The 21,765-nt window shown below is 63.2% G+C and overlaps 1 protein-coding gene across 1 annotated transcript; it reads right to left on the bottom strand.

Moving 5' to 3' along the window:
• Positions 1-3,938: 3,938 nt before the first annotated feature.
• Positions 3,939-21,662, bottom strand: LOC148590385 (protein CutA homolog). The gene is made up of 8 exons (XM_088539095.1): positions 21,640-21,662; positions 21,425-21,503; positions 21,128-21,193; positions 7,634-7,779; positions 5,952-6,011; positions 4,346-4,391; positions 4,170-4,219; positions 3,939-4,062 (listed from the first exon to the last, which is right to left on the bottom strand). The coding sequence occupies exons 1-8, from the start codon at positions 21,660-21,662 to the stop codon at positions 3,939-3,941; spliced, it is 594 nt and encodes a 197-aa protein (XP_088395221.1).
• Between the last annotated feature and the right edge of the window lie 103 nt (positions 21,663-21,765).

Raw genomic sequence — 21,765 nt, 5'->3', positions numbered from 1 at the left:
GACATTGATGGGGTCACCATTGGGGACGCAGTGGGGACATGTTGGGGTCATCTTGGGGACATGTTGGGGACATTGATGGGGACACCATTGGGGACGTGGTGGGGACACGTTGGGGATACGGTTGGGGACACGTTTGGGACATGTTGGGGACATTTTGGGGACATTGATGGGGTCACCATTGGGGACGCAGTGGGGACACGTTGGGGACATTGATGGGGTCACCATTGGGGATGTGGTGGGGACACGGTGGGGACATTGATGGGGACACGGTGGGGAGACATTGGGGACATTGATGGGGTCACCATTGGGGACACAGTGGGGACACATTGGGGACATTGATGGGGACACGGTGGGGACACGGTGGGGACATGTTGGGGACATTGATGGGGTCACCATTGGGGACACAGTGGGGACACATTGGGGACGTTGATGGGGTCACCATTGGGGATGTGGTGGGGACATGGTGGGGACATTGATGGGGACACGGTGGGGAGACGTTGGGGACATTGATGGGGTCACCATTGGGGACACAGTGGGGACACATTGGGGACATTGATGGGGACACGGGACACGGTGGGGACATGTTGGGGACATTGATGGGGTCACCATTGGGGACACAGTGGGGACACATTGGGGACATTGATGGGGTCACCATTGGGGATGTGGTGGGGACATGTCGGGGACACCATTGGGGAGATGTTGGGGATGTGGTGGGGACACGTTGGGGACACTGTTGCGGATACTATTGGGGACATGGTTGGGACACGGGGACGTGTTGGGGATGCATTGGGGACATGGAGACGCTTTGGGGATGCATTGGGGATGTGAGGATGAGCTGGGGACACGGAGACGCGTTGGGGGATGTGTTGGGGACATGGGGACACATTGGGGACGCGTTGGGGACACGGGGACGCGTTGGGGGACACGCTGGGGACACGTGTTGAGGACGCGTTGGGGACGTGTTGGGGACATGGGGACGCGTTGGGGACGCGGCGGTGGCCTGTCCCAGCGCCCCCATCATGGATGTTCGCCTCCTTCCACACCGTCCGCCAACACGGCCCGGAGCGCCAGGTGAGGGGACAGCGGGGACACGCGGGGACACGCGGGGACACCGGGGTGGCCCTGGGGCCATGGGGGTGTCCCCAGGGCAATGGCGACACGAGGGCTGTCCCTGGGTGTCCCCAAGGTGATGGGGACACTGGGGCTGTCCCCAGGGGTAAGGGGACACCGGGGTGGCCCTGGGAGCATGGGGGTGTCCCCAAGGCGATGGGGACACCAGAACTGTCCCCAGGGTAAGGGGACACTGGGGTGGCCCTGGGGAGCATGGGGGTGTCCCCAAGGGGATGGGGGACAATGGGGCTGTCCCCAGGGTAAGGGGACACTGGGGTGGCCCTGGGGAGCATGGGGGTGTCCCCAAGGCAATGGGACACCAGGGCTGTCCCCAGGGTTGGGGGGACACCGGGGTGGCCCTGGGAGCATGGGGGTGTCCCCAAGGGCGATGGGGACACCAGGACTGTCCCCAGGGTAAGGGGACACTGGGGTGGCCCTGGGAGCATGGGGGTGTTCCCAAGGGGATGGGGACAATGGGGCTGTCCCTGAGGTGCCCCAAGGCAATGGGGACAATGGGGCTGTCCCCAGGGTAAGGGGACACCAGGGTGGCCCTGGGAGCATGGGGGTGTCCCCAAGGCGATGGGGACAATGGGGCTGTCCCTGAGGTGCCCCAAGGCGATGGGGACAGTGGGGCTGTCCCCAGGGTTGGGGGGACACCGGGGTGGCCCTGGGACCATGGGGGTGTCCCCAAGGCGATGGGGACACCAGGACTGTCCCCAGGGTAAGGGGACACCGGGGTGGCCCTGGGGCCATGGGGGTGTCCCCAGGGCAATGAGGACACGAGGGCTGTCCCTGGGGTGTCCCCAAGGTGATGGGGACACTGGGGCTGTCCCCAGGGTAAGGGGACACCGGGGTGGCCCTGGGAGCATGGGGGTGTCCCCAAGGCGATGGGGACACCAGGACTGTCCCCAGGGTAAGGGGACACTGGGGTGGCCCTGGGAGCATGGGGGTGTCCCCAAGGGGATGGGGACAGTAGGGCTGTCCCCAGGGTAAGGGGACACTGGGGTGGCCCTGGGAGCATGGGGGTGTCCCCAAGGGGATGGGGACACCAGGGCTGTCCCCAGGGTAAGGGGACACTGGGGTGGCCCTGGGAGCATGTGGGTGTCCCCAAGGCGATGGGGACAATGGGGCTGTCCCCAGGGTAAGGGGACACCAGGGTGGCCCTGGGAGCATGGGGGTGTCCCCAAGGCGATGGGGACAGTGGGGCTGTCCCCAGGGTTGGGGGGACACCGGGGTGGCCCTGGGACCATGGGGGTGTCCCCAAGGGGATGGGGACACTGCGGTTGTCCCCAGGGTTGGGGGGACACTGAGATGGCTCCTGGGGTGGTGGGGACACCACAGTGGTCCCCAGATGTCCCCAAGGTGACAAGGTCCCCCAACTCCATCCCTAAAGTGCCAGGGTCCCCCAGGGGACCCCCAGGGATTGTCCCCAAACCTCTGATGTCCCCGGACTAAGAAGGGACCTAAGGGTTGTCACCAAAGTGCCAGGATTGTCCCCAAAGCACCAGGGTCCCCCAGGGCTGTCCCCAAAGTGCCCAGATGTCCCCAAAGCACCAAGATTGTCCCCAAAGCACCGGGATTGTCCCCAAAGCTCTGATGTCCCCAGACTCAGAAGGGACCCAAGAGCTGTCCCCAAGGCTCTGATGTCCCCAAAGCGCCGAGATTGTCCCCACAGTACCAGGATTGTCCCCAAAGCACCAGAGTCCCCAGGGCTGTCCCCAAAGTGCCAGGATTGTCCCCAAAGCGCCAGAGTCCCCCAGGTTGTCCCCAAAGCGTCGGGATTGTTCCCAAAGCGCCAAGATTGTCCCCAAAGTGCTGGGATTGTCCCCAAAGCACCAGGGTCCCCAGAGTCAGAAGGGACCCAAGAGCTGTCCCCCAAGGGCTCCGATGTCCCCAAAGCGCCAGAGTCTCCCAGGGCTGTCCCCAAAGCACCAAGATTGTCCCCAAAGCGCCAGGATTGTCCCCAAAGCACCAGGGTCCCCCAGGCTGTCCCCAAAGCGCCAGGATTGTCCCTAAAGCACCAAGATTGTCCCCAAAGCGCCAAGATTGTCCCCAAAGTGCTGGGATTGTCCCCAAAGCACCAGCGTCCCCCAGGTTGTCCCCAAAGTGCCGGGATTGTCCCCCAAAGCGCCAGAGTCCCCCAGGGCTGTCCCCACCAGGATTGTCCCTAAAGCACCAAGATTGTCCCCAAACCGCCAAGATTGTCCCCAAAGGGCTGAGATTGTCCCCAAAGCACCAAGATTGTCCCCAAAGTGCTGGGATTGTCCCCAAAGCACCGGGATTGTCCCCCAAAGCGCCAAGATCGTCCCCAAAGCGCCAGGATTGTCCCCAAAGCACCAAGATGGTCCCCAAAGCACCAAGATTGTCCCCAAAGCACCAGGATTGTCCCCAAGGCGCCAGGCTCCCCCCGCGTGGCCGTGTCCCCACTGTCCCCCCCTGTCCCCAGCAGCAGGAGCCCGGAGCCGGCGCGCGCCAGCCCCGAGCGGCCGGTGACGTCCCCCGGCGTCCCCCGCTGTCCCCCGTCCCCGCCGGTGGCCCCCGGCGCGGGGGGGCGGCCACCGCGGCCCGCGGGGGACGTGGCCCGGGTGCTGGCCCGGCGGGTGACACTCGATGGCACCGTCCAGTACCTGGTGGAGTGGGGTGGCAGCGCCATCCTCTGAGGGGACATCGGGGACATCGGGGACATCGGCGCGGAGGGGGGGACACCGGCGGCAATAAAGAGCGGGCGGCTCCGCGGGGACAAGCGAGGGGACCTCGGGGACGTTTATTGAGGCGCGCGGTGGCACTCGTCACCCGCTGTCACCGGCGTCCTCGCGCGGTGGCACTTGTCACCCGCTGTCGCTGTCACCGGCGCCCTCGGGGACGGCGTCCTGCACCCAGCGCAGGTAGGGGGGGTTGCCCTGCGTCACCGGCACCGCGATGACCTCGGCCACCTCGTAGGGGTGCGCGGAGCTGGGGACACCGCGCGGGGACACGCGGCGGTCAGCGCCGGTGGCACCCGGTGGCACCTGGTGTCACCCGGTGTCACCCGGTGTCACCCGGTGTCACCCGCCGCTCACCGCACGAACTCGGCCAGCGCCGGGATGCGGGAGCTCCGCGTCTTGATCATCTGCGGGGACAACGGGGACAACAGTGACGCGGTGACGCGGCCCCATGGGTGACACCGGCCGCGGGTGACATCGCCCCAGGGGTGACACGTCACCCCGCGGGTGACGCTGCCCTTGTCCCCACTCACCAGCAGGACCTCGCTGTCCTCCTCCACCTTCCCCTTCCACTCGTAGCTGGGGGTGACAAAGCGCCGTGTCCCCATGTCCCCAACCCCCCATGTCCCCAACCCCCATGTCCCCAACCTCCCGTGTGTCCCCAACCTCCCGTGTGTCCCCATGTCCCCAACCTCCTGCGTCCCCGACCTCCCGTGTCCCCCATGTCCCCAACCTCCTGTGTCCCCAACCTCCTGTGTCCCCAGCCCCTCATGTCCCCAACCCCGTGTCCTCCATGTCCCCAACCTCCTGTGTCCCCATGTCCCCAATTCCCCATGTCCCCAACCCCGTGTCCTCCATGTCCCCAACCTCCTGTGTCCCCAACCCCCTATGTCCTCATGTCCCCAACCCCCCATGTCCCCAACCTCCTGTGTCCCTGACCTCCTGTGTCCCTATGTCCCCAACCCCCCATGTCCTCATGTCCCCAACCCCCCATGTCCCCAACCTCCCGTGTCCCCAACCCCCGTGTCCCCAACCCCCCGTATCCCCGTCCCCCATGTCCCCAACCCCTCGTGTCCCCAACCTCTTGTGTCCCCATGTCCCCAATTCCCCATGTCCCCAACCCCGTGTCCTCCATGTCCCCAACCTCCTGTGTCCCCAACCCCCGTGTCCCCAACCCCCCGTATCCCCAACCCCCATGTCCCCCATGTCCCCAACCCCTCGTGTCCCCAACCTCCTGTGTCCCCATGTCCCCAACCCCCCATGTCCCTGACCTCCCATGTCCCCCATGTCCCCAACCCCCATGTCCCCAACCCCCGTGTCCCCAACCTGTGTCCCCTATGTCCCCAACTTCCTGTGTCCCCAACCTCCCATGTCCCCCATGTCCCCAACCCGTGTCCCCCACCTCCTGTGTCCCCCACCTCTTATGTCCCCAACCCCCGTGTCCCCAACCTCCTGTCCCCCATGTCCCTAACCCCATGTCCCCAACCCCGTGTCCCCATGTCCCCAACCCCGTGTGTCCCCAACCCCATGTCCCCCATGTCCCCACCCTCCTCTGTATCCTCCCCCGCCCCGGGCCACCCATGTCCCTCCATCCTGTGCCACCACTGTCCCCATGTCCCCCTGCCAGCACCCGCTCCCTGTATCAACCCCCCCCCGGCCACCCCCGTGTCCCCTAGTCCCCAACAACTCCCACCCCAGTGTCACCCAGGGCCACCTCCCTGTCCCCATGTCCCCCAGGTCACCCCCGTGTCCCCTTGTCCCCAACAACTCCCACCCCAGTGTCACCCAGGGCCACCTCCCTGTCCCCATGTCCCCCAGGTCACCCCCGTGTCCCCTTGTCCCCAACAACTCCCACCCCAGTGTCACCCAGGGCCACCTCCATGTCCCCCTGTCCCCATCCGCATGTCCCCCAGGCCACCCCCATGTCCCCTTGTCCCCAACAACTCCCACCCCAGTGTCACCCAGGGCCACCTCCACATCCCCCTGTCCCCATCCCCATGTCCCCTTGTCCCCAATGACTCCCAACCTGATGTCCCTCAGGGCCACCTCCACGTCCCCCTCTCTCCATCCCCATGTCCCCCGGGCCACCCCCATGTCCCCTGCGGTGTCACCCGCGGTGTCACCCGTGTCCCCGCTCACATGGAGGTGACCTGGGGCACCACGTTGACACAGGCCGCCAGCCGCTTCTCCACCAGGGCCCTGTGGGAGGGGACAGTGCGTCACCGCGACGTCCCCAAGTGTCCCCAATTGTCCCCAAGCGTCCCCAGATCTCCCTGAAGGTCCCCGAGCACCCCTGAGCGTCCCCAGGTGTCCCTTGGCATCCCCGATCGTCCCCAAGTGTCCCCTGGTGTCGCTAAGCGTCCCTGACCACCTCCAAGTGTCCCTGAGTGTCCCCGAGTGTCCCCAACCACCCCTGGGTGTGCCCCAGTGTCCCCAGGTGTCCCTACGTGAGTGTCCCTGAGTGTCCCCAGGTGTCCCCAACCATCCCCGACCACCTCTGGTTGTCCCCAAGTGTCTCCGAGTGTCCCCAGCCACCCCTGGGTGTGCCCCGGTGTCCCCAGGTGTCCCCACGTGAGTGTCCCTGACCGCCCTTGGTTGTCCCCAAGTGTCCCCAGGTGTCCCTAAGCATCCCCATGAGAGTGTCCCCCAGTGTCCCTGTGAGTCCCCAACCACCCCTGGGTGTCCCCAGGTGTCCCCGTGCGAGTGTCCCCAAGTGACACCAGGTGTCCCCAACCATCACCTGGGTGTCCCTGAGTGTTGCTCGGTGTCCCCAAGGGTCCCCAAGTGTCCCCGAGCGTCCCCGACCACCTCTGGGTGTCCTTCAGTGTCTCCCAGTGTCCCCGACCACCCCGGATTGTCCCCTGTTGTCCCCCGGTGTCCCCCAGCATCCCCAACCACCACCCAGGTGTCCCTGAGTGTCCCCATGCGAGTGTCCCCCAGTGTCCCCAAGCATCCCCGACCACCCCTGGTTGTCCCCAAGTGTCCCCAGATGTCCCCGTGTGAGTGCCCCCAAGTGACCCCAGGTGTCCTCAAGTGTCCCCGACCATCACCTGGGTGTCCCCGAGTGTCATCCAGTGTCCCCAAGTGTCCCCGACCGCCCCTGGGTGTCCCTCAGTGTCCCCGAGCGTCCCCACATAAATGTCCCCCAGTAGCCCCGACCACCCCGATTGTCCCCTGCTGTCCCCCAGTGTCCCCAAGCGCCTCCATGTGAGTGTCCCCCAGTGTCCCATGGTGTCCCCCAGTGTCCCTGACCACCACCTGGGTGTCCCTGAGTGTCCCCCAGTGCCACCAAGCGTCCCTGACCACCCCTGGGTGTCCCCCAGTGTCCTCAAGTGTCCCTATGCGAGTGTCCCCCGGTGTCCCCAACCACTCCTGGATGTCCCCAGGTGTCCCTGTATGAGTGTCCCCAACCACCCCTGGGTGTCCCCCAGTGTCCCCAAGTGTCCCCGACCACCCCTGGTTGTCCCCAAGTGTCCCCAGGTGTCCCTGAGCATCCTCATGTGAGTGTCCCCCAGTGTCCCCAAGTGTCCCCGACCATCCCTGGGTGTCCCTCAGTGTCCCCAGGTGTCCCCATGCGAGTGTCCCCCAGTGTCCCCAGGCGTACCCGACTGCCCCTGGGTGTCCCTCAGTGTACCCATGCGAGTGTCCCCCACTGTCCCCAAGTGTCCCCGACCGCCCCTGGTTGTCCCCAAGTGTCCCTAGGTGTCCCTGAGCATCCCCATGCGAGTGTCCCCCAGTGTCCCCAACCACCTCTGCGTGTCCCCCAGTGTCCCCAGGTGTCCCCACGCGAGTGTCCCCCGGTGTCCCCAAGTGCCACCCACCTGGCGAGGTCCTTGGCCACCTTCTCGCTGGGGCAGGTGACAAAGGCGGCCGAGAGGCTGCCGGGGACGTAGGTGCCGGTGGCCATGGCCAGGAGGCGCCGGGGACCGAGTGACACCGACGCCACCAGGGCCACCAGCGCCAGCGCCTGTTGGGGGGGGGGGGGGGAAGGGGTGACACCCGGAATGTCGCGACGGCCGGAATGTCGCGACACCGGGAATGTCACGACGGTCGGAATGTCGCGACAGCCGGCGCGTGGTGACACCCGGAATGTCGCGACACCTGGCACGTGGTGACACCCGGAATGCTGCGACATGCGGAATGTCGTGACACCCGGAGTGTCGTGACACCCCGCACGTGGTGGCACCCGGAATGTCGCGACAGCCGGCGCATGGTGACACCGGGAATGTCGCGACAGCCAGAATGTCACGACACCGGGAATGTCGCGACACCGGGAAATGTTGCGACACTGGGAATGTCACGACAGCCGGCGGCGCATGGTGACACCGGGAATGTCGCAACACCCGGAATGTCGTGACACCTGGCACGTGGGGACACCCGGAATGTCGTGACATGCACAATGTCATGACACGGGGAATGTTGCGACACCCGGTGTGTGGTGACAGCCGGAATGTCACGACACCCGGAATGTCGTGACACAGGGAACGTCATGACACCCAGCATGTCATGACACCCGGAATGTCACGACACCTGGCGCGTGGTGACACGTGGAATGTCACGACATGCGGAATGTTGCGACATGGGAAATGTCGCGACACCCGGCGCATGGCAACATCCAGAATGCCGCGACACCCGGAAAGTCGTGACACCTGGAATGTCGTGACAGCCGGCACGTGGTGACACCCGGAATGTCGTGACACGGGGAATGTCGCGACGCCCGGTGTGTGGTGACACCCAGAATGTCACGACACCCGAAATGTCGTGACACAGGGAAAGTCGTAACACCCGGTGCATGGTGACACCCGGAATGTCGTGACGTGCTTAATGTTGTGACATGGGGAACGTCGCGACACCCGGCACGTCCCCAGGGCCACCCGTGTCACCACATCCAGTCCCCGTCTATCGCGACACCCGTCCCCAGGGCGTCCCCATCTATCGCGATATCCAGCCCGGGGGGGTCCCTATCGCGATACCTGTCCCACGAGGTCCCTATCGCAATTCCCATCCCTGGGGGGGGGGGGTCCCTATCGCGACGGCGGGGGGTCCCTATTGTGATACCCGTCCCCAGGGTGTCCCTATCACGATACTGGTCCCCAGGGGGTCCCTATCGCGATATCTGTCTCCAAGGGGTCCCTATCACTTTGGGGGGTTCCCTATCGCGATTCCCATCTCTGGGGAGGTCCCTATTGCCCCAGGGGGTCCCTATCACGACAGGGGGTCCCTATCACGACAGGGGGGTCCCTATCGCGATACTGGTCCCCAGGGGCGTCCCTATTGTCCCGGGGGGGGGTCCCGATTGTCCCAGGGGGTTCCTATCACCACAAGGGGTCCCTATCGCGACAGGAGGGTCCCTATCATGATACCGGTCCCCGAGGGGTCCCTATTGCCCCAGGAGGGGTCCCCATCATCCCAGGGGGTTCCTATCGTGACAGGGGGTCCCTATCATGACAGGAGGATCCCTATCGTGATACCGGTCCCCGAGGGGTCCCTATTGCCCCACGGGGGGTCCCTATCACCCCAGGGGGTTCCTATCGCGACAGGGGGGTCCCTATCGCGATACCGGTCCCCAAGGGGGTCCCTATTGCCCCACGGGGGGTCCCTATCACCCCAGGGGGTTCCTATCGTGACAGGGGGGTCCCTATCGCGATACCGGTCCCCGGGGGGGTCCCTATTGCCCCAGGAGGGGTCCCTATCACCCCAGGGGGTTCCTATCGTGACAGGGGGTCACTATCACGACAGAAGGATCCCTATCGTGATACGGGTCCCTGAGGGGTCCCTAATACCCCGAGGTGGGTCCCTATCGTGACAGGGGGGTCCCTATGGCGACAGGAGGGTCCCTATCGCGACGGGGGGGTCCCTATCGCGACGGGGGGGGGGTTCCTATCGCGACGGGGGGGGGTCCTATCGCGACGGGCGCTGACTCACGGCGCAGCCCGGCCTCATTGCGGGGTGGGGGGGGGGACCGTCCTGCCGGAAGAGCCAGCGCCGCGTCACCCCCCCCCCCCGCCCCCTATAGGCCCTATAGGGACCCCCCTGCCCCACATACCCCCCCCAGGGCCCCTATAGGGTCCCCCCAGCCCCATATATGGCCCCAAGCGCCCCCCCCCCCAGCCGCACGTGCTGCCCCCCCAGCCCTATAGACAGCCCCGAGCCCATATGGGGACCCCCAGCCCCATATATGGTCCCCCTCGGCCCTATAGATAGCCCCAAGACGGCCCCCCCACCCCATGTATTGCCCCCCTGGCCCCATACATGGACTCCCAGCCCCATATACGGCCCCAATCTCCCTCCAGGCCCCACACCCTGCGCCCCCGGCCCTATATACGGCCCCCCAGTCCCATATACGGCCCCCAACCCCATATATGGCCCCCCAGCCCCCTATACGACCCCTCCAGTCCCATATACGGTCCCCCCAGCCCCACATACGGCCCTCTATACCCCATATATGGCCCCCAACCCCATATACGGCCCTCTATACCCCATATATGTCCCTCCAACCCATATATGGCCCCCCAGCCCCATATACGGCCCCTCCAGCCCCACATACAGGCCCCTAGTCCCATATACACCCCCCACAGCCCCATATACGGCCCCAGTCCCATATATGGCCCTCTATACTCCCCCAAGCCGCCTCCCCCAACTCCTATACGTCCCATAGCCCCGCCCCCCGTCCCCCATAGGGCCCCTATAGACCCTCCCCCCCAGCCCCATATATGGCCCCCCCCGCACCCTATAGGACCCCCCCGCACCCTATAGGGCCCCCCCCGCGCGGGCTCCGCGCTGCGCCCGTACCCGCCGCCGCTCCAGCGCGCCTGACGTCACCGCGCCCCGCCCCCTGACGTCACCGCGCCCCGCCTCTCGCGGCGGCGTGCCCCGCCCCTTCCCCCGTTACGTCACCGCGCCCCGGCGAGTCCCCGCCCTCCCCTGCACGTCATTGGCCCCGCCCCTTCCCCGCGTCACCGCGCTCCGCCCCCCCTCCCGCCGTAGCCCCGCCCCCCACCCGGACACGCCCCCTCCTCGGCGCGCGCGCGCGGGAGCGGGGGAAGGGGCGGGGCCTGCGGGGACCGCGCGCGTCCCCGCGGCCACGTGGGCGGGAGCGCGACCCCCCCCCCCCCCCCGTTAAAGGGACCCTCCCCCGCCGCAACGACCCCCCCCGTGTGCAACGACCGCGCCGTGTGCAATGACCCCCCGTGTGCAACGACCCCCCCCCGCGTGTGCAAAGACCCCGCCGTGTGCAAAGACTCCCCCGTGTGCAACAACCCCCCCGTGTGCAACGACCCCCCCGTGTGCAAAGAACCCCCCCGCGTGTGCAAAGACCCCGCCGTGTAAAACAACCCCCCGTGTGCAACAACCCACGTGTGCAACGACCCCCCCCTGCGTGTGCAAAGACCCCACCGTGTGCAAAGACTCCCCCGTGTGCAAAGAACCCCCCCGCGTGTGCAACAACCCCCCCGTGTGCAAAGACCCACCCGTGTGCAAAGAACCCCCCCCCCGTGTGCAACGACCCCCACCCCGTGCAATGACCCCCCCGCGTGTGCAACCCCTTTTGCACATGCAAATGCCTGTGCAAATCCCCGTGCAAGCACCGCCCACGGGCGTGCAAATCCCACGTGTGCAACGCGCCCAGCGCGGGCACGATCCTGTGTGTGCAAATGCTCGTGCAAAGCCCATGCATGTGCAAATCCTCGTGCATGCGGGGCCTCCGGGCGTGCAAACCCCCTGCGCGTGTGCAAATCCCCATGCACTCGCCACACAGAGGTGTGCAAATCCTATGCATGTGCAAAGCTTTTGCACACAGGGCTTTTGGGTGTGCCAACCCCAGTGCGTGTGCAAATCCTCGCGCAAGCACCACACATAGGTGTGCAAACCCTGAGTGTGTGCAAACCCCCGTGCAAGCCTTGGCCTGGGTGTGCAAATCCCCCTGCATGTGCAAATCCCATGCAAGTACCCCCCCCATGAATGTGCAAATCCTCGTGCAAAGCCCATGCATGTGCAAATCCTTATGCACGCACGGCTTCTGGGTGTGCAAACCACAGTGCGTGTGCAAATCCCCATGCAAGCCCTGGTCTGCACATGCAAATCCCCTGCTTGTGCAAATCCCCGTGCAAGCAGCACTCACAAGTGTGCAAACCCCGTGCGTGTGCAAACCTTTGTGCAAGCACCCGAGTGTGCAAATGCTCCTGCAAGCCCTGCACGTGCAAGCAGCACTCACGAGTGTGCAAACCCTGTGCGTGTGCAAATCCTTGTGCAAGCACCTGAGTGTGCAAATGCTCCTGCAAGCCCCTGTGCGTGCAAATCCCCGTGCAAGCAGCACTCACGAGTGTGCAAATCCTTGTGCAAGCACCCGAGTGTGCAAATGCTCCTGCGAGCCCCTGCACGTGCAAATCCCCGTGCAAGCAGGACTCACGAGTGTGCAAACCCTGTGCGTGTGCAAATCCTTGTGCAAGCACCCGAGTGTGCAAATGCTCCTGCAAGCCCCTGTGCATGCAAATCCCTGTGCAAGCAGCACTCATGAGTGTGCAAATCCTTGTGCAAGCACCCGAGTGTGCAAATGCTCCTGCAAGCCCCTGCACGTGCAAGCAGCACTCACGAGTGTGCAAACCCTGTGCGTGTGCAAATCCTTGTGCAAGCACCCGAGTGTGCAAATGCTCCTGCAAGCCCCTGCGCATGCAAATCCCCGTGCAAGCAGCACCCACGAGTGTGCAAATCCTTGTGCAAGCACCCGAGTGTGCAAATGCTCCTGCAAGGCCCCGCGCGGGCAAATCCCCGTGCAAGCAGCACCCACGAGTGTGCAAATCCTTGTGCAAGCACCCGAGTGTGCAAATGCTCCTGCAAGGCCCCGCGTGGGCAAATCCCCGTGCAAGCAGCACCCACGAGTGTGCAAATCCTCGTGCAAACCCTGCGCGTGTGCAACCCCCGCCCACATTGTCACTGTCACCGTCCCTGTGTCCCCCCCCTTGCACAGTCGTCTCCCCCTTGCACACACGTGTGCAAACCCCCCGCCCTCCCCGAGCCCTGCTGCCACCCTCCTGGGGACCCTGGCGGCCCCCAGTGGCCCTGGGGACACTGGTGCCATCTGGGACATTGGTGACACTGGGGACCCTGGCGCCACTTGGGACGTTGATGACACTGGTGGCCCCAGGGACCCTGGTGCCACCTGGGATGTTGGTGACACTGGTGGCCCTGGGAATGGGTGACACTGGTGGCCCTGGAGACCCTGGTGGCCCTGGGGACACTGATGCCACCAGGGGCCTTGGTGGCCCCGTGCGGCTGGTGACCCTGGTGCCACATCAGACCCTGGTGACATCAGTGACACTGATGGCCCCGGGGACACCGGTGCCACCTGGGACATTGATGACACTGGTGGCCCTGGGAATGGGGGACACTGGTGGCCCTGGGGACACCGGTGGCACCCAGGACCTTGGGGACACTGGTGCCACCAGGGGCTTTGGTGGCCCTGGTGTGGCTGGTGACCCTGGTGCTACCTCAGATGTCAGTGACATCGGTGACACTGGTGGCCCCTGGTGGCCCTGGGGACCCTGGTGCCACTTGGGACGTTGATGACACTGGTGGCCCTGGAGACTCTGGTGGCCCGGGAGACACTGGTGCCACCAGGGATGTCAGTGACACTGGTGGCCCTGGGGACACCGGTGTCACCAGGGGCCTTGGTGGCCCTGATGCGACTGGTGACCCTGGTGCCACTTCAGATGTCAGTGACATCGGTGACACTGGTGGCCCCTGGTGGCCCTGGGGACACTGGTGCCGCTTGGGACATTTATGACACTGGTGGCCCTGGGAATGGGTGACACTGGTGGCCCTGGGGACACCGATGCCACCAGGGGCCTTGGTGGCCCTAGTGCAGCTGGTGCCACATCAGACCCTGGTGACATTGGTGACACTGGTGGCCCTGGGAATGGGTGACACTGGTGGCCCTGGGGACACTGGTGCCACCTGGGACATTGATGACGCTGGTGGCCCTGGGAACGGGGGACACTGGTGGCCCTGGGGACCCTGGTGGCCCTGGGGACACTGGTGCCACCAGAGGCCTTGGTGGCCCCAGTGCAGCTGGTGACCCTGGTGCCATCAGTGACACTGGTGGCCCTGGGGACACTGATGCCACCTGGGACATTGGTGACACTGGTGGCCCTGGGAATGGGTGACACTGGAGGTCCTGGGGACACTGGTGTCACCAGGGGCCTTGGTGGCCCTGATGCGACTGGTGACTCTGGTTCCACTTCGGATGTCAGTGACATTGGTGACACTGGTGGCCCCTGGTGGCCCTGGGGACACCAGAGCCACTTGGGACATTGCTGACATTGGTGGCCTCAGGGACACCAGTGCCACCAGGGACACTGGTGACACTGGTGGCCCTGGGAATGGGGGACACTGGTGGCCCTGGGGACACTGGTGCCACTTGGGACGTTGATGACACTGGTGGCCCTGGGGACCCTGGTGGCCCTGGGGACACTGATGCCACCAGAGGCCTTGGTGGCCTCAGTGCAGCTGGTGACCCTGGTGCCATCAGTGACACTGGTGGCCCTGGGGACACTGATGCCACCCGGGACGTTGGTGGCCCTGGTGGCACCGGGGGGAGGGGGGGTCTCGGTGCCACCCGCGTCGCCGTCCCCGCGAATTGGGGGGGGGGGGGGAGGGAGGGGCGGCCCTTAAAGGGGCCGCGGCCCTTTCCGCCCCCCCCAACCGCAGCCGCCGCCGCCGCGAGCGCCCGGACGCCGGGGCCCCCCCCCCACCCCCAACAACCGCTTCCAGCCCCCCCCCCCCCGGACGCCGGGGCCCCTCCCGGACGCCGGGGCCCCTCCCGGACGCCTGGGCCCCGCCCCGGGCGGCTGTGGGTGCCCCCGCGCCGCCCATGCCCGGAGCCCGGGGGTAGCGGAGGAACCACCATGTCCTATGTCCCCTTCCGAGGTACCGGGGGGGGGACACGGCGACAACGGGGGGGGGGGACATGGTGACAACGGGGGGGGGGACATGGTGACAACGCGGGGGGGGGATATGGTGACAACGGGGGGGGGGACGCGGCGACAACGCGGGGACAGCGCCGGGTGGGGGGGGGTGACAACGCGGGAGGGGGTGACAACGCGGGGGGGGGTGACAACGCGGGGGGGGACATGGATGGGGGGGGGTCGGTGCTGGGGGGGGGGGGGTGACAACGCGGGGACCGGGGGTGGGGGGGGGGGGACCCGGCGGCGCCTTCAGCACCGCGGACAGCGACGGGGGAGGGGGGGGAACCGGGACCGGAACCGGGACCGGAGGGGGGGGGGGGACAAGCGACCTGCCCCCCCCCCCCCCCCGGCTCGGCCTGACCCAGTTGGGGACAGAAATGGGGCCGGGGGGGGCCCAGGCGTCCGGGTGCCCCCCCCCCCCCCCCCCGCCGTTATTGGCCGTGGGAGGCCCAAAGGGGCCCAGGCGTCCGGTCCCCCCCCCCGCCCCAACATAGAAGGGGCCCAGGCGTCCGGGTCCCCCCCCCGCCATTAACAGCGAGGGGGGCCCAGGCGTCCGGGCCCCTCCCTATTGCCCGTGGGAGGCCCAAGGGGGCCCAGGCGTCCGGGCCCCCCCCCTCCCCCGATATAGGGGACCTGCCCCCCCCCCCCCCCAAATCAACGCGGGGGTGGAGGGGGCCCAGGCGTCCGGGTCCCCCCCCCCCATATAAACGGGCTCCTGGAGGGGCCCAGGCGTCCGGGCGGGAGCGTGGGAGGCCGGAGGGGCCCAGGCGTCCGGGTGCCACCCCCGCGGGGGGGGGTTGGTTATGGGAGGGGGGCCCAGGCGTCCGGGGGGGGGGGGGATAGAGAGGAGGGGGGGCCCAGGCGTCCGGGGATGCTGCGGGGGGGGCCCAGGCGTCCGGCTGCCCCCCCCCCCCCAAAAAAAAAAACCGCATCGGGGGGAAGGGGCCCAGGCGTCCGGGCCGCCCCCACCCCCACGCGCGCGGGTGGGCCGCGGTTGCCGGGCAACGGCGGCGGCTGCGCGGCCCCTCCCCCACCCCCGGCTTTTTGGGGGGGAATCGCCCGATTTGGGGAGTTTCGCCCCGTTGCGGGGGAATTTCCCCCCGTTTCGGGCAGCTTCCCCCCGGATTTGGGGCGTTTCGCCCCGATTTGGGGGGAGCTTCCCCCCGATTTGGGGAGTTTCGCCCCGTTTTGGGGGAAAACTGCCCCGGTTTGGGGCATTTGCGGCGGTTTCGGGCACTTTGGGCCGTTTTCGGGGGGGGGAGCGGATTTTGGGGTGATTTATCGGGTTTTCGGGTTTTTTTGCGGGGGGTCACCCACATTGGCGGGGGACCCCGTTTTGGGGTAGAATCCCCCCTTTTAAGTCTATAATTTCCCCATTTGGGGGTAGAATCTCATTATTTTGGGCCTGGAACCCCCATTTTGGGGTAGAATCCCCCCCTTTTGGGTTAGGACCCCCCCATTTTGAGGTAAAATGACCCAATTTGGGGTAGGATCCCCTCAATTTGGGATAGAAACCCTCCTTTTGGGGGTAAAATCCCCCATTTTGGATTGGAATCCCCCAATTCTTAACTAGAAATCCCCGTTTTTGGGCGAGTCCCTCATTTGGGGCTAGAACCCCCCATTTGGAGGCAAAATCTTTCAATTTGGGTTAGAAACCCCACATTTTGGGCTAGAACCCCCTCTTTTAGAGCTGAAATCCCCCATTTCGGGGTAGTATTTCCCCATTTGTGGGTAGAATTACCCTATTTTGGGGTGAAATCCCCCGATTTGGGCTATAATTCCCCTTTTTAGACTAGAATCTCCCACATTTTGGGGTGAAATCCCCCAATTTGGCCTAGAACCCCCCCATTTTGGGCTAATAATCCCCCTTTTTGGCCTAGAATCTCCCACTTTGGGGTATACATCCCCTATTTGGGGCTAGAATACCCAGGTTTTGGGCAAATTCCTCCCATTTTGGGGTAATATCCCCTAATTTGGGCTTGAAATCCCCATTTTGGGCTAGAATCTCCTCATTTGGGCTAGAAATCCCCATTTTGACCTAGACACCTCCCTTTTTGGGCTATAATTCCCTCATTTTTTGACAGAATCCCCCATTTTAGGGTAAAATCACCCAATTTGGCCTGGAAACCCCCCATTTTAGCTAGAAATCCCCATTTAGGGCTAGAATTCCCCACATTTTGGGGTAAAATCCCCAATTTTGGACTGGAACGCCCCATTTTGGGTTAGTAATCCCCGTTTTCGGGCTAGAATCTCCCATTTTGGGGTGAAATCCCCCAGTTTGGGGTAGAACCTCCACATTTAGGAACAGAATCCCCCATTTTGGGGTAGGACACCCCATTTTGGGGTAGAAACTCCCCATTTTGGGTTTGAATTCCCCTATTTTGGGGTGAAATCCCCCGATTTGGGCTATAATTCCCCTTTTTGGACTAGAATCCCCCACATTTTGGGGTGAAATCCCCCAATTTGGGCTAGAAACCCCCATTTTGGGGTAGAAACTTGTTATTGTGGGCTAGAATATCCCCATTTTTGGCTAGAAACCCCCCATTTTGGCATAGAATCCCCACATTTTGGGGTAAAATCCCCCAGTTTGGGCTAGAAATCGCCCTTTTAGGGCTAGAATCCCCCATTTTTGGGTAGAGTCCCCCCATTTTAGGCTAGAATTCCCCTTTTTGCAGTAGAATTCCCCTATTTTGGGGTAAATTCCCCTGATTTGGGCTAGCAACACCCCGTTTTTGAGTAGGACCCTCCCATTTTAGGGCTAGAAACTCCCATTTTGGGGTAGAAACCCCCGTTTTGGGGTAGAATTCCTTCCTTTTGGGGTAAAACCCCCCAAATTGGGCTAGCAACTGCCCATTTTTGGGCTAGAACCCCCAAGTTTGGGCTAGAAACCCCTCATTTTGAATTCAAATCCCTCAATTTGGGCCAGCAATTCCCCATTTTGGGCTAGAACCTCCCATTTTTGGGCTAGAATCCCTCATTTTGGGGTAGAACTCCCTCCTTTTGCACTAAAATCCCCCAATTCGGGCTGGAATCCCCCATTTTGGGGCAGGACCCCCCCATTTTGGGCTAGAAACTCCCCATTTTGGGGTAGAATCCCTGTATTTTGGGCTAGAACCCCCCTTTTTAGGGCTAGAATCCCCCAGTTTTTGGGTAGGACCCCCCATTTTGGGCTACAACCCCCCATTTTGGGGTAAATTTCCCCCATTTTGGGGTAAAATCCCCCAAAATGGGCTAGAACCCCAATTTTGGGGATAGAATTCCCCTATTTTGGGGTAAAAACCCCAATTTGGGCTACAACCCCCCATTTTGGGGTAGAATTGCCTCATTTTGGGGTTAAATCCCCCACTTCGGGCTAGCAAATCCCCATTTTGGGGCAGAATCCCTGCATTTTTGGGGAAAAAAAAACACAGTTTGGGCTAGAAACCTCTCTTTTGGGGCTAGAATCCCCCATTTTTGGGTAGGACCCCTCCTTTTGGGGTAAATTCCCCCATTTTGGGCTAGAACCACCCAATTTGGGCTGGAACCTCCACATTTGGGGCTAAAACCCTCCTTCTAGGGCAAAAATCCCCCGTTTTTATGTAGGATCCTCCTATTTTGGGCTAGAAACTCCCCATTTTGGGCTAGAATTCCCCCAGTTTGGGGTAAAATCCCCCAATATGGACTAAAAACCCCCATTTAGGGCTAGAATCCCCCATTTTTGTGTAGGACCCCCCCCCCCCCCCATTTTGGGGTAGAAACTCCCCTTTCTGGGGTAGAATCCCCCCATTTTGGGCTAGAACCCCCCATTTTGGGCTAGAACTCCCCAATTTATGGCAAGAACGCCCCCCTTTTAGGGCTAGAATCACCCACGTTGGGGTAAAATCCCCCAATTCGGGCTTGAAACTTTCCATTTTGGGCTAGAACTCCCCATTTTGGGGCTAGAACCCAATTTTGGGGTAGAATTCCCTCCTTTTGGGGTAAAATCCCACAATTTGAACTAGAAACACCAATTTTGGGCTAGAATTCCCCCATTTGGGGGTAAAATCCCCCTGTTTGGGCTAGAACCCCCACATTTGGGGCTAGAATCTCCCCCTTTTAGGGCTAGAATCCCCCATTTTGGGGTAGAATTCCCTCATTTGGGGGTAATATCCCCCAATCTGGGCTAGCAACTCCCCATTTTGGGGTGGAATTCAACCTTTTTGGGCTAGAATCCCCCTTTTTGGGTAGGACCCCCCCATTTTGGACTAGAAACTCCCCATTTTGGGGAAAAATCCTCCAGTTGGGGCTAGAAACCCCCTTTTAGAGCTAGAACCCCCCGTTTTGGGTAGAATTAGCCCATTTTGGGGGTAAATTTTTCCAATTTGGGCTAGCAACTCCCATTTTGGGGTAGAATTCCCTCATTTTGGTGTAAAAAGCCCCCAGTTTGGGCGAGAAATCCCCTTTTTGGGATAGAATCCTCACATTTTGGGGTAAAATCCCCCATTTTGGGCTAGAAATCCCTCTTTTAGGGCTATAATCCCCCTTTTTGGCCTAACACCCCCCATTTCGGGCTAGCAACTCCCCATTTTGGGGTAGAATCCCTGTATTTTGGGGAAAAAATCCCCAAATTTGGGCTAGTATCCCCCCTTTTAGGGCTGAAATCCCCCATTTTTGGATAGAACCCCCTCATTTTGGGCTACAACCCCCCATTTTGGGGTAGTATTACCCCATTTTGGGGTAAAATCTTCCAATCTGGCCTAGCAACTCCGCATTTTGGGATAGAATCCCCACATTTTGGGATAAAATTTCCCTGTTTGGGCTAGAAATCCCTATTTCGGGGCTAGAAATCCTTATTTCGGGGCTAGAATGCCCCAGTTTTGGGCTAGAACGCCCCATTTTGGGGTAGAACCCCCACATTTTGGGGTAAAATCCCCCAATTTGGGCTAGAACTCCCCATTTGAAGTAGAACCCCCACATTTTGGGGTAAAACCCCCCCAATTTGGGCCAGAAACCCTCATTTTGCCCCCCTTAACCCCTTCCATAGGTGCCTCCCCCGTCCCATCCCACCTTGTCCGAGGGGGGGGGGTGCCCATTTTGGGGCCGTTTTCCCTCATTTTGGGGGCTTTTTTCACCGGGTTTTCGCACATCTGGAGGGGGGGCCGCCCGGGCTCCCCGCTGACCCCCCCATTTTTGGGGTCCCCCCTCCAGATGTGCGAGGAGCCCCCCTGTCCCGCGGGCCCTACGTGTCGCCCTACGAGCGCCCGCCCTGGAGCCCCCGGTTCTGCATCATCTCCGGGAACCAACTGCTGATGCTGGACGAGGAGGAGGTGAGGGGACATGGGGACACTTGGGGACACCGGGGGACACCGGGGGACACTTGGGGGGACACTTGGGAATGGCACTTGGGGACACTTGGGGACATGGGGGACACTTGTGGACACCAGGGGACATGGGGGGGCACCTGGGGGTGGCACTTGTGGACACTTGGGGACATGGGGGGACCCCTGGGGACATGAGGGGACGCTTGGGGGGACACTTGGGGTGGCACTTGGGGACCCCTGGGGACACTTGGGGACAAGAGGGGACACTGGGGGGGACATGGGGACACAAGGGGGGCACTCAGGGACACCAGGGGGACACTTGGGGACCCCTGGGGACACTTGGGGACAGGCGGGGACATGGGGGGACACTGGGCGGACATGGGGGACGCTTGAGAATGGCACTTGGGGACACTTGGGGACATGGAAACACTGGGGGGACACTTGGGGACACTTGGGGACACCAGGGGACATGGGGGGGGACACTTGGGGGGACACTTGGGGCTGCCACTTGGGGACCTCTGGGGACACTTAGGGACAGGAGGGCACATGGGCAGACACCAGGGGAGACATGGGGACACTTGGGAATGGCACTTGGGGATCCCTGGGGACACTTGGGGACAGGCGGGGACATGGGGGGACACCGGGGGACACTTGGGAATGGCACTTGGGGACACTTTGGGAACATGGGACGCCAGGGAGCCACTCAGGGACACCAGGGGACATGGGGGGACACTTGGGAATGGCACTTGGGGACTCCTGGGGACATTTGGAGACACTTGGGGACATGGGGACACCAGGGAGGACACATGGGGACCCCTGAGGACACTCAGGGACACCTGGGGGACATGAGGGGACATGGGGGGGCGCACTTGGGAATAGCACTTGGGGACACCAGGGGGGACATGGGGCCACTTTGGGGACATATGGACCCCTGGGGACACTCAGGGACACCTGGGCAGGACACTCAAGGATGACACTTGGGGACCCTTAGGGAGACTGGGGGGACATTGGGGGACCCCTGGGGACACTGGAAGACTTTGGGGGACCCTTGGGGACACTGGGGGACATTGGGGACCCCTGGGGACATTGGGGGACACTGGGGGACCCTTGGGGATATGGGGGGGACCTTTGGGGACCCTGCAGGACATTGGGGGACACTTGAGGACATTGGGGATATTGGGGGACCCTTGGGGACATAGGGGACCCTTGGGGACATTGGGGGACACTGGGGGCCATGGGGCACCTTTGGGGACACTGGGGGACTCTTGGGGAAACTTGGGGACATTGGGGACATTGGGGACACTGGGGGACTCTTGGGGACCCTTGGGGACATTGGGGGACACTGGGGCCTATTGGGGCCATTGGAGGACACTTGGGGAAACTGGGGGACATTGGGGGGACCTTTGGGGACACTGGGGACCGTGGGGGACATTGGCAGACATTGGGGGACACTGGGGTCCATTGCGGCCATTGGGGGGACACTGGGGACCCTGGGGGACATTGGGGACATTGAGGGACATTGGGGGGACCCTTGGGGACATTGGGACCATTGGCAGACACTGGGGGACCTTTGGGGACATTGGGGACATTGGCGGACATTGGGGGACCATTGGGGACATTGGGAGATATTGGGGGACACTGGGGGACACTGGGGAACCCTTGGGGACAATGAGGACATAGGGGGACATTGGGGCGCATTGGGGCCATTGGGGG

Source organism: Tinamus guttatus, unplaced genomic scaffold (genome assembly GCF_059628265.1).
Source record: "Tinamus guttatus ecotype Peru unplaced genomic scaffold, ASM5962826v1 Tinamus_guttatus_pri_ptg001381l, whole genome shotgun sequence".
In the NCBI taxonomy this organism is placed as follows: Eukaryota; Metazoa; Chordata; class Aves; order Tinamiformes; family Tinamidae; genus Tinamus; species Tinamus guttatus.
Note: the sequence above shows the minus strand (reverse complement) of the source record. Positions and strands in the feature narration are given on the sequence as shown.

Coding starts and splice junctions, on each gene's coding strand:
- LOC148590385 (XM_088539095.1), bottom strand. CDS start 21,662: ATGGTCCCCCAATGTCCGCCAAT. Junction 21,504..21,639: donor GTCCCCCAATGTCCGCCAAT/GTCCCCAATGTC, acceptor AATGGACCCCAG/TGTCCCCCAATGTCTGCCAA. Junction 7,780..21,127: donor GTCCCCCAATGTCCCCAGGG/GTCCCCAATGTC, acceptor CCCCCCCAACAG/GCGCTGGCGCTGGTGGCCCT.